Raw genomic sequence first — 15,372 nt, forward strand, 5'->3', positions numbered from 1 at the left:
TCCTCTCCCTCTTCTTTTCCCTCCTCCTCTTCTTCTTCTAACTGCCCCTCCTCCTGTCTCTGTTCTCCTTCCTCCTGTCCCTCCTCTTGTCCTTCCCCCCTCTCTCCTCCTCCTCTCCCTTCTTGTTCTTCCTTTCGCCATCTTTGTTACTGTTGTATGTATGATGCTGCAGATTGAGTCCAGAGCCTTGCCCATGTCACAGAGAACTACACACCCCGCCAAAACAAACAAATAAAAAAAAATCAGCAGCAACAACAAAAAGCTTTTTATAAATTTCCTCTAGTTACAAAGTAGAGCCGTGAGGAGTTTACCCGGGAACTGTTCACATTGTAGCCGTCTGAATCTAAAAGATGACATTGACTGGCTGTCTTAAGTAACAATCTGCTTTGACCTTCAAACTTGATGACAAGGTCATCTTCAGTCGTGGCGCAACCCAATTTCCTTCATTTTGTTTTGCTCCCTCTTTTTATAAGATGAGTTCATTATTGACAGTTTTAATGCAATAAATCAAAATTTCATGTAGAAGGTATACTGTATATAATTCAAAATTTATTGTCACAAAAATATTTTTCAAACATTAGCCGAATTTTCCTATCAGGAACCTAGAGTCTAGAACAAATGTCACAATACTTAAATAAAAAATTTGGGCAAGGGGTTGGGGATTCCCCAGCTCTGGAAAAAAAAAAAAGGAAAAAAAATTTGGGCAAATTTGTGACTGTTTATTATAGTCACATTTAATGTATTTGCTATTTATTTGTTTTCTTTGTTTCTTTTTCTGTTCAAAGTCTAGGGTGGCCTTGAACCTACTATGTAATGGAATATAACCTTGAGTTCATGATCCTCCTGCCTCCACCTCCCAAATACTGGGATTATAGGCATTGCCTGGCTCCAAAACTTATAATTTCATACCACCATCACTCATGGCTATTTTGGCCGTTTGTAGAAATGGGCTGCGAAGTCTCTTCCCGGCTTGACCATTCATTGGTGCATCATAGCAGTGCTGAGATCCCCGAGAAAATTATCTAGTTATTTTGTATTTAAAGATTCATTTTACTTTTTGACTTACACGTGCATGTATGCATGCACACTACGTGTGAGCGCCGGTGGAGGCCAGAGAGCATGTCAGACATCCTGGAGCTGGAATCATAGGCAGCTATGAGTCGTCCAACTTGGTTGCTGGAATTGAACTCAGGTCCTCGGAAAGAAGCAGCAAGGGCCCTTTATCCCTGGGCATCCATCTCTCCTGCCCCCTCTAGGACATTTTTACACCAACCTAAGTCTACGTAGTAAAACTTTTTTTAAAAAAATGGCATGTTGAAATGCCAAGTCCCTATGTCGAAGTCATTGATTCCTAAGAATATCGTTGACAAAACAAATAAATCGAAGTGAAAAAAGAAAATACTATCATAAAGCCACATGGAAAAGACACACCAAAGCAACACTAACAAGACTGAAGCCACACCGACTGTAGAAGAAGAAGGTTTTAGTGGCTTGTCCATCAGTGTGTTGAGTTTTACCTTCATCCAGGCAGACAAACTGAAAATAAGAGTGATATCTGTGAGAGAATAGGGGATTTGAACATGAATTTTTTTTTCTTCTTTTTTCTTTTTTTTCGGGGCTGGGGATCGAACCCAGGACCTTGCGCTTCCTAGGCAAGCGCTCTACCACTGAGCCAAATCCTCAACCCCATGAATTATTTTAATATTATTTTGAAACTGCTTTTACGGGCTTAGGGGTTAAGAGCACCAGCTTCTCTTATCCCAAAGGTTTGAGATTTGATTCTGAGAACCCAAATAACAGCTCAAAACTACAACTCCAGTCCAGGGGAAACTACACCCTCTCCTGGCCTCCACTTGCACTGGGCCATACACAAATGCACATGGTACACGGGCACACATGCAGGCAAAAATACCCATACATAACCAATAAAATAAAGTAGCATTTTCAAACTAATCTAATTTTTAAAAAAAATTTATTTATTCATTATTGTGTGTGTGAATGGGGGCATGTGTGTACCAAAGCACATGTAGAGGTCAGAGAACAACTCTCTCTCAATAGGTCTACTTTTATATAGGTCCGTGTGTGTGTGTGTGTGTGTGTGTGTGTGTGTGTGTGTGTGTGTGTGTGTGTGTGTTTTCACACGTCAAACTCAAATCACCAGATTCGCCCAGCAAGCACCTTTACCCACTGAGCTGTCTTGCCAGCCCCTTGTCTGTGTCTGCACAAATTTATAATCCTTAGGCTGAGGATGTACAGTGCTTGCCTAGTGTGGCTCAGGCTCTGGGTTTGGTCCCCAGAACTGCCAACAGGAATCGTGTTGAGGTTTATTAAAAAGTAAAGCTTATTTTATTTCTACCAGGAGGCCCAGTAGATTATGGCATACGCCCATGCAGAAACACACAAGCAACGAGCTGTCCTCTATATTTTATTTCAAGTTCAGGCTTTAAGTGGGAAGAACATGGGTTCGAAGCAGATTTGAATTGGAATCGCAGGTCTTCAGAAAAGCTCTGTGAGACTTGGCAAGGCCCTTTAACCTCGAGAAGCATCTGACTGGTCTTCCAGTCTCACCATTATGGGCTTCACTGTCATTATGAGTTCTAATAACACGATAACCCGAGAGCAGTGCCTGCCATGAGGTAGCGAGCAGGGCTTTAAAGAGACAACAAGGATTATTATATATATATCGAAATAAAGCCGGGCATGAAGATTAATAATAAAGATTAATAATAAATGCTTCTTCTCTTTCCATAAAACTCACCCACCCCAGCTGAGCCCTACCCTGGGACCCTGTAAGCACACGGTTGTCTCTGTGAGGTTTACAGTCACAGGGCGAGAGAACACAGTTCTTGCCGCTAAGCCTAGCGTGTTCAGCTGACGGGCTTATTGCTCATACGACGTCTGAAAGCATGTCGAATGAGACCACGCATGTAGCTTCACTTCTTACCCCCGACGGCCACGTACTTGAAACGTGTAGTTCTGACAACTACAAGAAGCAGAGCCGGAAAACATCGAGGAAACGCCATCTTTACACGGAGGGGTTGGGGGGTAGGATTACCTTTGAAGTCTTAGAGAAGTGTTGTTGAATTAATGGAGTGCACAGTGACTCTTCTAAGTTCTATTTATGAAAATGCTCTTTGCCTTCATGCCAAGGGGCTTTAAGCACGGTCTTAAGGAGGATTTACACAAAGAAACGCAGTCCAAATTTATGATGTGTTTGCAAATGTAAGAAAAAGTCCGCATTTACAGTATTTGTAATTTATTGGCGAGTGTCTTTCTACCGCTCTCCCCGGAATGCTGGCGTTCTGTAAACATGGGCACTAGGTCCAGACGTGGACTGTCCTAACCCAGGCTCCTTTTTTTTAAAGGGGACTCCTCTAGAATGTTTTCTGTGTCTCTCGGGGGATTAATGAGGGAATACGCTCAGGACTAATGCCCCTGCCTTTGGCTTTGACCCAACCTTTTAGCATCAACAGGCTTGACAGGAGACTTTATGCCTTGACTTCTTTCGGGCGCTCCCCCGCCTTTCCTTATTAGCTGCATTTTTAACACATTAATCTGTAGGGAGCGGATACACACACAAGCTGGCTTTGAAGTTAGGACCTGACTTTGATACCTTTTCAAATATTTTCCTTTCTTTGGCCTCTACTGTTCAGGTTTCCGAGTGGAATCATTCCCTTTGAAATTAGTAGACTAATTGTTTGGTGATTGACTCACTATCCAAGAGAACCAGATTTTTCTAAAACAGTGAAGATATTTGTCTGTTCGTGGGCAGAGAAACCAAGTGTGTGCCTGGTGCCCAGAGAGGACAGAAGAGGATATTAGATCCCCTTATGTAACTAAGTCACAGACTGTAATGAGCCACCATGTGGGTGCTGAGAATTGAACCTGCGTCCTCTGGGAGAGCATCATGTGCTCATAACTGCTGAGCCATCGCTCCAGTCCCATCCTTTTTTTTTTTCCTTTTTGAGGTCGATACTTTCCAAGATTTTTATGTTCCTTCTAAATGTGGATTGTGGGGTATAAAATATTGAGACAAAAAAAATCCCCCCAAAACAACCAAACAAAAACGTAGCTTGACACTGGAAAGATGGCTCGGCTGTTAAGAGCACTTTCTGCCCTTGCAGAGGACCCAGGTTTGGTTTCCAATAAGCCCATCAGGAGGCTCACAACTAGGGTGGCTGAAGTGTCACTAACAGAGGAAAAGGACATTTATGTTATGGGCAAGGAGATTTATATGATGCATAAAATCAAACTTCCAGTTACTGCTGACTCTACTGAGGTCAAGAGGGGAAAAACCAATCTTGTGAACCCTCTTTGCCTTTGTCAGCTGATCTGAATGTAATACACACTTGCCAGCCTGGAAAGGTTACTGATCGTAATTCATCTCTAAAAAGATGTTTTCTGGCCAGATGTAGTGTTACACACCTGCAGTCCCGATGCTTGGGAGGCTGAGGCAGGAGATCAAATGTTCTAAGCCAGATGGGGCTATATGATGGGATTGTGTCTCTGTCCGTCCATCCATCTATCTATCCATCTATCCATCCATCTGTTCATCCACCCATCGTCTGTCTGTCTGTCCATCAATCCATTTATCCACCCACCCATCCATCTGTTCATCCATCCATCCATCCACCCATCCGTCCGTCCAAAAATACCTTCCTATACTTAGAAGTTTTAAATTCCATAGCTGTCTATCTGTCTGTCTGTCTATCTATCTATCTATCGTGTGTGTGTGTGTGTGTGTGTGTGTGTGTGTGTGTGTGTGTGTGTGTGTGTATTCATGGAGAGGTTAAAGGATAACTTGTGGGAATCTGTTCTTTCCTTCCTTGTGGATCCCCAAGAAATCAAATTCAAACTATCAGGCTTGGTGGCAAATGTCTTTGCCTGGTCTATTAAAATATATTTAATTTTTTTTTAGTATAGAAGATATGTGGAGTTTACAAGATAAAATGGAATACAGTCATGGAGTAAGAATGGGCAACAGTCAGAGAGAGACAATTGTTCAACCCAACCCTTTTAGTTAAGCTTTACATTATTATTAATATATTTTTCCACATCAGGCCTCCCTTTCCTTCCCTGTCTCCAAGCCAGCAGTTTTCAATCTGTGGATCGTGACCCCCTTCTGAATGAACAACCCTTTCACAAGGGTCACCTAAGACCATTGGAAACACAGATATTTCCATTCCTAAGAGTAGCAATATTACAGTTACAAAGTAGCAACGAAACCAGTTTATGGTTGGCGTCACCACAACACGAGGAACTGTATTAAAGGGTCACAGCATTAGGAAAGTTGAGAGTAGGTGCTCCAAGCCCTCCCATATACCCTCCCCCCTTGCTCTTTTTCAAGCTCACGGTGTCCTTTTTCATCAGTTGTTACATGCATACATGTATATCCATATGTATCCCTGAACATAACCATCTCAGTCTGTACAATGTTACTCATGTGTATGTTTCAGGGCTGACCATTTGGTGCTGATAACCAACTGGTGTACTCCTCCCTGGAGAGGACCATTTCTCTGGTCTCAGCATTCCTTAGTCCCCTGCAGTTCTTCGTGTAGGGTTGAGGCCTTATATTATTTTTTAAAGTCTCTCGAGTAGATGGGCTCCTGTGGGGTACTTTCCTGGCTAGGTGATTGACACCTCATTTGGATTAACTCTTAAGGGATCCGAGCATGGGATATCTTTTCCTTTACCATAAAGCCTCTGGCTCTGGGATAACCTCTGACCCTTAAAATTTACATAGCTATGCTAATGGTGCTACAGTAAAAAGGATAAGGGGACGTTCCCTATGGAACTTCTGGTTCTGGGGACTTAACACTGAGGTGACAATGCTGTCTGTGAGAGGACTGGCTTGTTAAGGACTGACTGCACATGTATGCTGTTGTACACATGAGCAGGAATCTCTGATCTAGGCAGTGGCATGGGAGGTGGGATCAGGTCGGTTTTCCCTTACAGCCTTGGTGGTAACCGGAGGTCTGCGTTAGTCACACAGGTAACTCACCTCTCTATGGTGTGCCAAAAGCTGCTTCTCATTTCCAGGCTCCTGACTCTTACCCCACACTCCAGCCCTCACTGTACAGCATTTCATCTTTATCGCTTGGGCTTAGATCCAGCAGTAGCTTAAGGAAAATAGTATCTCATTTTTTTAAAAAAGTGATTAATTTATTATTTATGTACATGTATATGAGCCCGTATCAATTTATACACCTATGCAGGAGCCCGAGGGAGCCAGAAGGGGATGTATGACTGGAGTTACGGGAAGTTGTAAGCCACCATGTGGGTGCTGGGAACTAACACAGGAACAAGTGCCATCTCTCTAACCCATCTCAGTCTTCTCAAGCAAAAGACACTGGAATCGAACTAGCCTGATAGTTCCAAGAAATGTCTTAAGCTTTGGAGCCAGGATTACAAAAAACATCGCTAACAAAATGTGGGCTGCTATGTTTTTAACGAGTTTCCCACAAGGATGTTTAAAGCATTCCAGGAAGAAAAACGCCAGATTCCAAGCTCCTCTTAGGTATGGGCCATCTGAGCTTGTCTTCTGTGTTGCAGGGTCAAAACGCCCACAATTCAACATAATGTACGGAAAAATGCTTCAAAAATTCAGCATAGTGACCGGGCTAAGCCTGAACTAGTCATATTACAGTTTGTGAGCGTGAAATCCTGGCACAAAATGATATTTTAAAAGCCATCCCAACAATGAAGAACAATGCATTTGAGTTGTGAGTGAGGCTACTTCCTTCCTGACCACACGTGGCTTTGCCAGTTCCTGTCTCCGTGTGGAGAGGAACTGCTTCTGTCACCACGAGTAACAATGATTTTTATTTCAATTGCCATCATGAACTCGAGTTGTTGGCTGTCATTCAGTATCCTTCGCCTTTGATCGATGACCATGACTTATAAAGCACGGAGCCTGGAGCCGGTGGGTTAGGGTGGGAGCTTTAGAATCAGATAGGGTGGGGTCACTTCCGGTCACTGCTGAACTTGGGAGGTTTGTCAAGTTGATCTTTGGGATAATGACACGTCCCAAGGTTCTACATGAAGAGCCTAGACCAGAGCCTGTATAAAGTTCAGAACGCAGCAAATTGTTCCATTTAGTATTGGAGCAGTCTGTCTCCTGCAAGTCAAAACATTGAAATGAAGTTTAATAGCTTACAGTAGGAGTGAAGGACAGAGAACAGAATGGTCCAAAGAAAGCAACCTCAAACCAGGGATTTTGGGTTACAATGGTTGCCTAGTGGCGGAATGATCAATGCATTTGTCTTACAGCACATTTATCTGTTTGCCGCCAAATGCAGGTTTGCACAGGTTTTTAAAAATTCTGTCGGGGTTGGGGATTTAGCTCAGTGGTAGAGCACTTGCCTAGCAAGCGCAAGGCCCTGGGTTCGGTCCCCAGCTCCGAAAAAAAGAAAAAGAAAAAAAAATTCTGTCAAGATCTCATTAGTAGTGAAAATATTCCCACTCAGCAGGTTCTATTCTGGTACCCTCGAGAACAACAGCGGCCTGTGGGATGTGTTAGCGTAAAGCCGGAACAGCCAATGACAGCCTGGAGTTTGCTTCATGAAGTGTGTGGTGTCACATACACAGTTAGCCTGTTGTGTCTGTTGCTGCCAGCCCTTCAGTTTGTTAACGTCCAAGAGCTGTGCCCTTATCCAAAACCTAAGCAGGGTTAAAGATGTCAGCATTTTCCAGAAGTGACAGGGGCAGGAGCAGAAGAGTTCATACTGTGTTTGTCTGTCTCTGTCTCTGTCTCTGTCTCTGTCTCTGTCTCTGTCTCTGTCTCTGTGTGTGCTTTTCCATCTGTGTCTGTGTGTCTGTCTTTGTCAACTCTCTGTTTCTATCTGTCTGTCTCTCTATTATGTCTGTCTTCAGTTCTTTCTTTCCCTTTTTAAAGGAGCTGCTTTGATGCTGCGCACTGCAGCTCACCCTACTGGCTAAAACGAGAAACTGCACCACAAAGGACCATTTTCTTAAAAAGCGGGGGAGGGGCTACTTCGGAAGGCCATCGTCGTAGCTACTGACTTCCATGGGGTTTTCTGCTGACCGGTTTGGTTCATTCGAGACTGTTATTAATCTGTTCTGTCCTTCGGATTGCTGGATTCACAGGTGTTTTGTAATGATCGTTCCACGAGTGTCAATTTGCTTCCGTGTCTTATTATTTACCCCACTCTAACAACGCTCTTCCTAGCATGACCGTGTAATTGGACAACAGTATTCCGAAGATAGAGAACTAGCACTCAGAGCTTAAGCTCAGGCTCCTTGTGTGTGGAAGACCCAGTTGAAACAACTTTTTTTTTTTTTTTTTTTTTGGTTCTTTTTTTCGGAGCTGGGGACCGAACCCAGGGCCTTGCGCTTCCTAGGTAAGCTCTCTACCACTGAGCTAAATCCCCAGCCCCGAAACAACTTTTAAAAAGAATAATAAATGGAAGATTTCCACAGCTGGACGGCTCTCATTCATTCTGCAGATCTAACGACATTTGATGCTATTACACTCACCGCCAGGGCCTTGGAGGCGAGGGGTGAGGGAGGCGAAGAATATTTATACATCGAGTTATGGATAGGTAGAGGAGGAGGGAGAAGGTGGGCAAGAAGTCAGACTGTAGAGAACAGAGAAGGATCGGAGACCTTCACTGTTTGCGGATTGATCGCAAGAACCAACCACGCAAGTCCAAACTGATATTTAGGAGTCGGCGAAGCCTCACAGATGTTCTGTGGGAAACACCATACATTTTCTAATGCGTGACTTTGTGCAAAATGGTATGTAATTTATACGGCAAGTATTGACAGATAACCCCTCTGCCCCTGGCTTTGGAGTCACAGGTGTGCGCGGTAATCTATTCACATGGGGGTAACAAGGCACACACCTGGTCACATCTGTATCCCTCACGTTTCGTCAGATCCAGAGGCTTGGGTGAATGGATACAATAAGGAAGGATGTGCTACCATTTTGATGGCACTACCAGAGTTCAGCTTTGGGAACTGCATTAGTGTCAAATTGGTCTGTGAAGAGCTGGCCATATTAATGCTACCAAGCATGAACGCTAACTGGATTTGGATCAGGAAACTTTATTTATATTGTTTTAGTGAGGATTTATTAGTTTAAAGAGGGAGCCACATGCCTCGTGGGTTCTTAAATATCAAATGGAGCAGGAAGTCCTCGTTCTCTTTTAATGCCGGTAGCAGTAACAGCAAAAAACAACAACAACAAAACCACTAAAAATTACAATTTCATACTAGTTTCTATTTCTGTATATTATCCAAAGACATGCAAAAAAAAAAAGTCATAGCCAAGCCCAGGACATTTTTTTTTTTTCCGGAGCTGAGGACTGAACCCAGGGCCTTGAGCTTGCTAGGTAAGCGCTCTACCACTGAGCTAAATCCCCAACCCCACCCAGGACATTTTTAACCATGTGACACATAGTCGCTTACAGGTGACAAACAGACTTTACGACAGCACACTCACAATTAATTGGAAGAGAGACAAACGGCAGAGACTTCTACTGACACGAGAAAAACTAACTTGCCTTTATATGTTGAGCAGAAAACGTGTCTATGTTTTGTGTTATTTGTTCTTGCACTTCATTGCGTTTTCTAAACGTTCAACCTGGTTTGTTTGTTTGTTTGTTTGTTGTCTCTTTTTCATCTTTTCGGTAAAATTGTCACCATTCTCTGCCTGTGTTCCCAGACAGCACCTGCAAGTTCAGAACCAGACTGGGTTGTCAAAAGAGTTATAAGGGGAGCATCATGATTCATTCCCCCCCCCGATTCTATTTGGAATTGAATTAGTAGATGAAAGTTTTTAGCGGCTTAATTCACTTCTCCATAAAGTTTATGGAGCAGCAACAGCTGGTTGAATCCAAGGCAGCAAAAGCCAATGTCTAGTGGCCAAGCTATTGTTTCTGAATTAAGAGGGGGGGGGCTCATTAGCCTGTAGTGAAAACACAGAATAAAAACAAACACAGAAACCCCGGTGAAACCTTGCACCTGACACGAGGCTGTTTTAATCTTTCTGCTCCAACCTCAGAAATCCCCCACTTACCACTCTTCGAAGCATGAATAAAATCGAGCCTGACTCTCAGAAAAGAAAAACAGAGAAACCCCCCTCACGATGGGCCCCTCAGCACAGGTGCCCAGTGGAGAACCTGTCACTGAATATACCAAGGATCGGATGGAGCGCCCAATTCTTATGACACTTAGAATCGAGGAACAAATTACCAGCTAATGGCAGGTGAACCCCTGGATAGAGTTCCCCTAGATCTTGTTTAGAAATACAAAAGAAAAAAAAAAGCTGAAGGTGGCGGAGGTGATTAATGGAGATATAGTGTGTTAGAATATATATCTGTAGAGAAATATATTGATTCCGAGGGAGTCGCAGCAGGAAGTGTGTCTCCAGTGGCAGAGGGGCTTGCCTATGAGAAAGCCACTCTTAAGCAGATGGAGTTCAAAGCCCTAATTGTTCAGCTGCTGAGTGGAAATGTCTGTCACTGTAGCTTGTGATCATTTATGTCTGATCCCACTGGATCCCAGTTGGAACGGGGACTACGAGAGCTCCCGACAAGTCCAGAGAACCCGAGCGCCTACGCTTTAAGGGAAAACTGTGCCTTTTTAACTTAAGCCACTCCAAAATGACCACAGTAATCGTCGGTTCTCTAAAACTTTTCACCCATGCATCTCAACCGGTTGCAATCATTTTAATTACACTGGAGCGTCTATTTTGACGCAGCGCAATAGGCTCAGTTCTGTGCGAGCGCAAGGGAGGTGGGCCACTGGGTACAAGAGTGAAAACACTTGGGACATCATTGTGGAGTACTAATCGAGTTTAAATCTAAGGCATAGTTCTCAATGCTTTTCTCACAGGCAGCTGTCTGTCATGCTGATGCAGGCTCTGTGGGAAATGTTGGGTTTAATCCTTCCTTGCTGCCTGTGTAGACAGGGGCACAGGCTGGCTCTGAACACAGTGGAGTTGTTTAAAGGCCACCTGTGCAACTCTTCCGAAACCACTGTGATCACATGAAAGTGACTGTACGTTTGAAGTGAGTAAACCAAGTGGCAACTCCTGGCGGGTGTCGAGGGTGAGAGTTTTAGAGAAGGCGGCTGTGAATCCGATCTGTGTGCTGGACTGGATCTTGGAACCCAAAGGAAGGCAGCAACGAAAAATTCCACCAAGTACAAAGGTCGAATGTACCCATATTTGACGGTTTGGTGGGTAGATTTCACTCATGGGAGGAGCTGGCACGGAGGAAAACTGGATGAAGGCTGTATACAAGCTATGTCGTATCTCCACAACACTTTTATAAAACTTATTTCAGGGGGCTGGAGAGATGGCTCAGCAGTTAAGAGCACTGACTGCTCTTCCAGAGGTCCTGAGTTCAAATCCCAGCAACCACATGGTGGCTCACAACTATCTGTAATGAGATCTGATGCCCTCTTCTGGTGTGTCTGAAAACAACAATGTACTCACATACATAAGATAAATAAATAAATCTTTTTTAAAAACCAAACTTATTTTAAAGATGGACATGGTGCCTTTAGTCCCAGCACTCAGGAAGCAAGGGTAGGAGGATCTTTGGGAACTGGAGGCCAGCCTGGTCTTCCCAAGCAAGTTCCAGGATAGCCAGGGCTACACAGAAAAACCCTGTCTCAAAAACAAAGCAAAACAAAACAAAAATACAAAAAAAAAAAAAAAAAAAAAACAACCCAAATACACAAAAAGAAAATCACCAGAAAACAATTTATTTTAAAAATTAAAAAAAAAGCAAACAAGTTTTACAAATACAAAACCAAACCTAAAACTGCCCCCTTGATCGTCCCAATGCTTTAGAGGTCAGACTGGAGAGGAGTGGGCTCTTCCGCTTGGCGGTGAGAGGAGTGGGCTCTTCCGCTTGGCGGTGAGAGGAGTGGGCTCTTCCGCTTGGCGGTGAGAGGAGTGGGCTCTTCCGCTTGGCGGTTCCATCAGGGATTCAAAGCAAGCAGAGAACTGGATCTAGAACGATGGTTGAGCAAAAGCTGGTCAGCATATCCTAAAAAAAAAAAAAAATGTTAAATTTTGCTTGCAGCATATACTGTTTTGAGAAAGGTTTTCGATTGGCCTCCGAAATGAAAACTTTTATGGCTGCAGCTTGACTTACAGGTCTCCAGACAGGAAACTCATTTACATCCTTGTTGATAATGTGATTTCGGCAGCCCTGCCACGGTGTAAAATTTGAGTGTTTTAACCCTCTGTCCAGTATTGGAGGTTTTTATTGGGTAGCAGCCGCGCGCGGGGATGCTTCCCTGCTCAAAACTTGGAAAGCATTTTGTCTGGCTTTAGCTAGTCACCGCTGTGTCAGGTAAAAGAACTCTTCCCCCTCTAATGCACTCGGCAGTTTATTTTAAAGTCCTACGCATGCAGATGTTCCGGCCAGTCGAGGGCATCTGCCTACCGCTGAGCATTCGAAGACGAGTCTGGTTTGTGGAAAGAGAAGGCCGCAGTCAGTTTTTTTAAAAATCATTTTTTATCTCCTCCCTAGCCTTGTAGTTTAATTGTAGGAAATAAACCTTTAAAGCCGGGCAATCCAGATTCTTCGCAGGTTGTTTAGTTTCAATGCTCCCTGGTTGGAATTCTGGGCCAAAAACCACTACAGTGTTTACTGAGATTAGCATTGGAGATTTCCTTTGGAAATTAGTATCGGAGAGAATATTAAATTCAGTTGAAAAATCCCGTTTTCATGTTTGTGAAATGAACCAAGCAGCTGTTGGTGTCTTCTCACCAGCAGGCCTGTACCTCTGTTTGGGGGATTTTTTTTTTTTTAAAGGAAAACAATCTGTAATGCTTTCATTTTCTTCTGGTTTCTGAGCGAGCAGACATCCTCTGCCTGAACCTTTTAAAGTATCGTAATAGCATTGGCCACTTCTACGAAATACAATTCAACGAAGACCAGAAAAAAAAACACCCAAAAGAGATTAGCAATGTTTTAATTGCATAATTCAGTATTGTGTATGCATTACCTTTTATCAAAGTCATTTTTGCAGAACAAATATTACCTTCCCCCGGCTTTCGGAGTCCCTGAGAGAGCTTTCTTTCAGGCTGTAAACCAGAATTACAAGAGCGAACTTTATTAAGGTTGCAAAACAAGTAGCGATTTAAATAGGAACAGAATCCAGCCTGGGTTCTCCGTTTACGGCTCTGATTTTTCGGGGTGGGAGGGAGTATTGACCTTGCTACATTGTATTAGGTAGAGAAGATTAGCTCCCCCCCCCCCCCGTGTCCTTCTAAATGAAATGGAAGGAGAAAGAGGCCTTAGGGGTAAAGGTTGTAATTCACGGAGATGTGGAATTTATGAAAACAAATTTATACAGCAAGGCTTTCATTTTAAATGTGACAGAGAAATTACTCTTGTGTGGCGAAAGGTCTTCCCACTCGAAGCTACCAGTTGCTTAGTGCTAGAGGGAGGTGGTGGTGTAGAAGATTTCGTACACACTTAAGTTGGTTCTTCAAGTTGTTTCTCTGCCTCTTCTAGTGGGACTGGGCATGGACATCAAGTAAGGGACGGTGCCATCTTGGCAAGCGCCGGAAGACACCTGTAAATGTGCTTGTCAAGATGTCCAGTGGATGACCCGATTTTCCTTCTCAACCCTCAGGAGACGACCTTGGCCAAGACGGCTCTGATGAAAATCTGAGTGGGACACACGGCCCAGCCCTCGCATCAGATGCATCCTTTTGGTCAGATTATCAGGAGGAGGGTGAGTGTCATCTCTCTGGCTGTGACGGCCTTTCCTGTGGCCCTCTCTGCCTCTTGTCATTTTGTTCCCAGCAATGGCTTTTTCTGTGTCGGCGATCACTGGTTTGCAAAAAGCAGCTACTGGCTTCATCGTGGTGCTCAGCCCCTTGGGTAATTCAATGTTCCCACAAGTTAACGTATTTAGAGAAACACTGATTCCATGGGGAAGACCTCATTATTGATCTTCGTCTGAAACAGCAGCTCATAAGGCATGAGGACATTTTAAGACAACAGGGCCCAGTTATTCCAGCCTTTCAGATCTTTTGGCTTCACTGAGATGCATGGGCATTGGGTTCCATGCTTACGAAAATTGGGTTATTAGCGTATTGTGAGGTATCTGAGACCTTTAGGCCTGTTTACTACATTATCTCACCTGCGCTCACTCACCTCGGACTGCAACTGATTTTATTCAAGAGAAAGGCAAACGAACTTAATGCAGCTCTCCCCATGGCATTAATTTTATTTGAATTCTTGTACATTGGAGGACTTAAAGAATTTCTTTGTGATAACCTTTAAAAAAAAAGTAACAGTAGGCAACGTGTAATGCAAAAATATCCCTGAATTTCAGATCTATTAGTATAGAGATTACGGCCTGGTGGCTGCCAGCTTCTGGTGCAGGCTTAGATTTCCCAGGGGCGGGAGGTTGCTGGGCTCTCCTGGCATCCGGCCACAGGAGCAGGAGGTTTGAGCATCTCTGTGTGCACAGTGTTCTTATCAAACTCTCTCATGCCTTTCCAGTGGGAGGAAAGGCTGAAGATGTTCCTGAACCAAATAGTAAATTGGAAACTTATTATCCTCAGGGGCTGGGAATAAAGTTGGTAAATTGTTCCTTGTTTCTCTTTATGGATTCGTAGTCTTCTGTTTCCTTTTTTTTTCCTTCTAAATTCCAAGAAGGCACGGTCCCTCTTTTTCTCTCTCTTTACCTGTTCGTTACTTGCTCTTTCTTTTAGCCGGTTCGGACGAGTCTTATATTTCTCTTTCGTTAAATTGATGACTTCCACCTCGGAGTAATGGACCGAGTTGCACAGGAGTATTTTGCCTTGCTCACGCTTCTCCCAGTAGTAGCGTGAGGCCGTACCCACATGTTCAAAGCTGAAAGGGTCCACTCTGCTTGCGGGCGTCGTACTAGAAACACTGGGCTGGAAGCTTAATAATTACCTTGGTAGCTGACTAATAATTGTAGAAAATTAACAGTGCAAAACGTGAAGAAACTAACCTTTCATTTGGTTTTGATTAATCTAATGCTTGACAGAATCAGAACAATGGTGTCTCGTTAATTCATAGGTCACCTGCTTGGTATTTCCAGCTTTCCAAAATACAGCTGAGAATACAAGAAGTAAGCCAGCAGGACCTCGGGGCAGAAATAGATGTCGATGAATTCCGAGTTAATGCTTGGCTTTCTTATTCTTGGGAGTAGCTCTGAGGCCCTCACTGGGGGAAACCCTTTCTTTCCTTTCCTTAGGAATTTGTATTGCAGTGTTTCGGTTTCTCAGGCCACAGTAAAGCTTCAGATTAGAAGAAGGGATGCTGTGAGCTGGGTGTGGCGGCGCACGCCCGTTGGGAGGGTCTTGAGTTCCAGGCCAACCTGGGCTATAGCAAGACCCTGCTTGAG

General features: G+C 43.8%; 1 protein-coding gene across 5 annotated transcripts in view; it reads left to right on the top strand.

Annotated features, from left to right (window-relative positions):
- Positions 1-15,372, top strand: part of Skap1 (src kinase associated phosphoprotein 1) — a 307,146-nt gene that overhangs the window by 71,397 nt on the left and 220,377 nt on the right. For all 5 annotated transcript variants that reach the window (XM_017597053.3, NM_173311.2, XM_039085325.2 and 2 more), the window contains one exon: positions 13,621-13,722. In XM_017597053.3, the coding sequence (XP_017452542.1) occupies positions 13,621-13,722 (102 nt within the window). The remainder of the gene's footprint in view (positions 1-13,620; positions 13,723-15,372) is intronic.

Source organism: Rattus norvegicus, chromosome 10 (assembly GCF_036323735.1).
Source record: "Rattus norvegicus strain BN/NHsdMcwi chromosome 10, GRCr8, whole genome shotgun sequence".
Taxonomy (NCBI): Eukaryota; Metazoa; Chordata; class Mammalia; order Rodentia; family Muridae; genus Rattus; species Rattus norvegicus.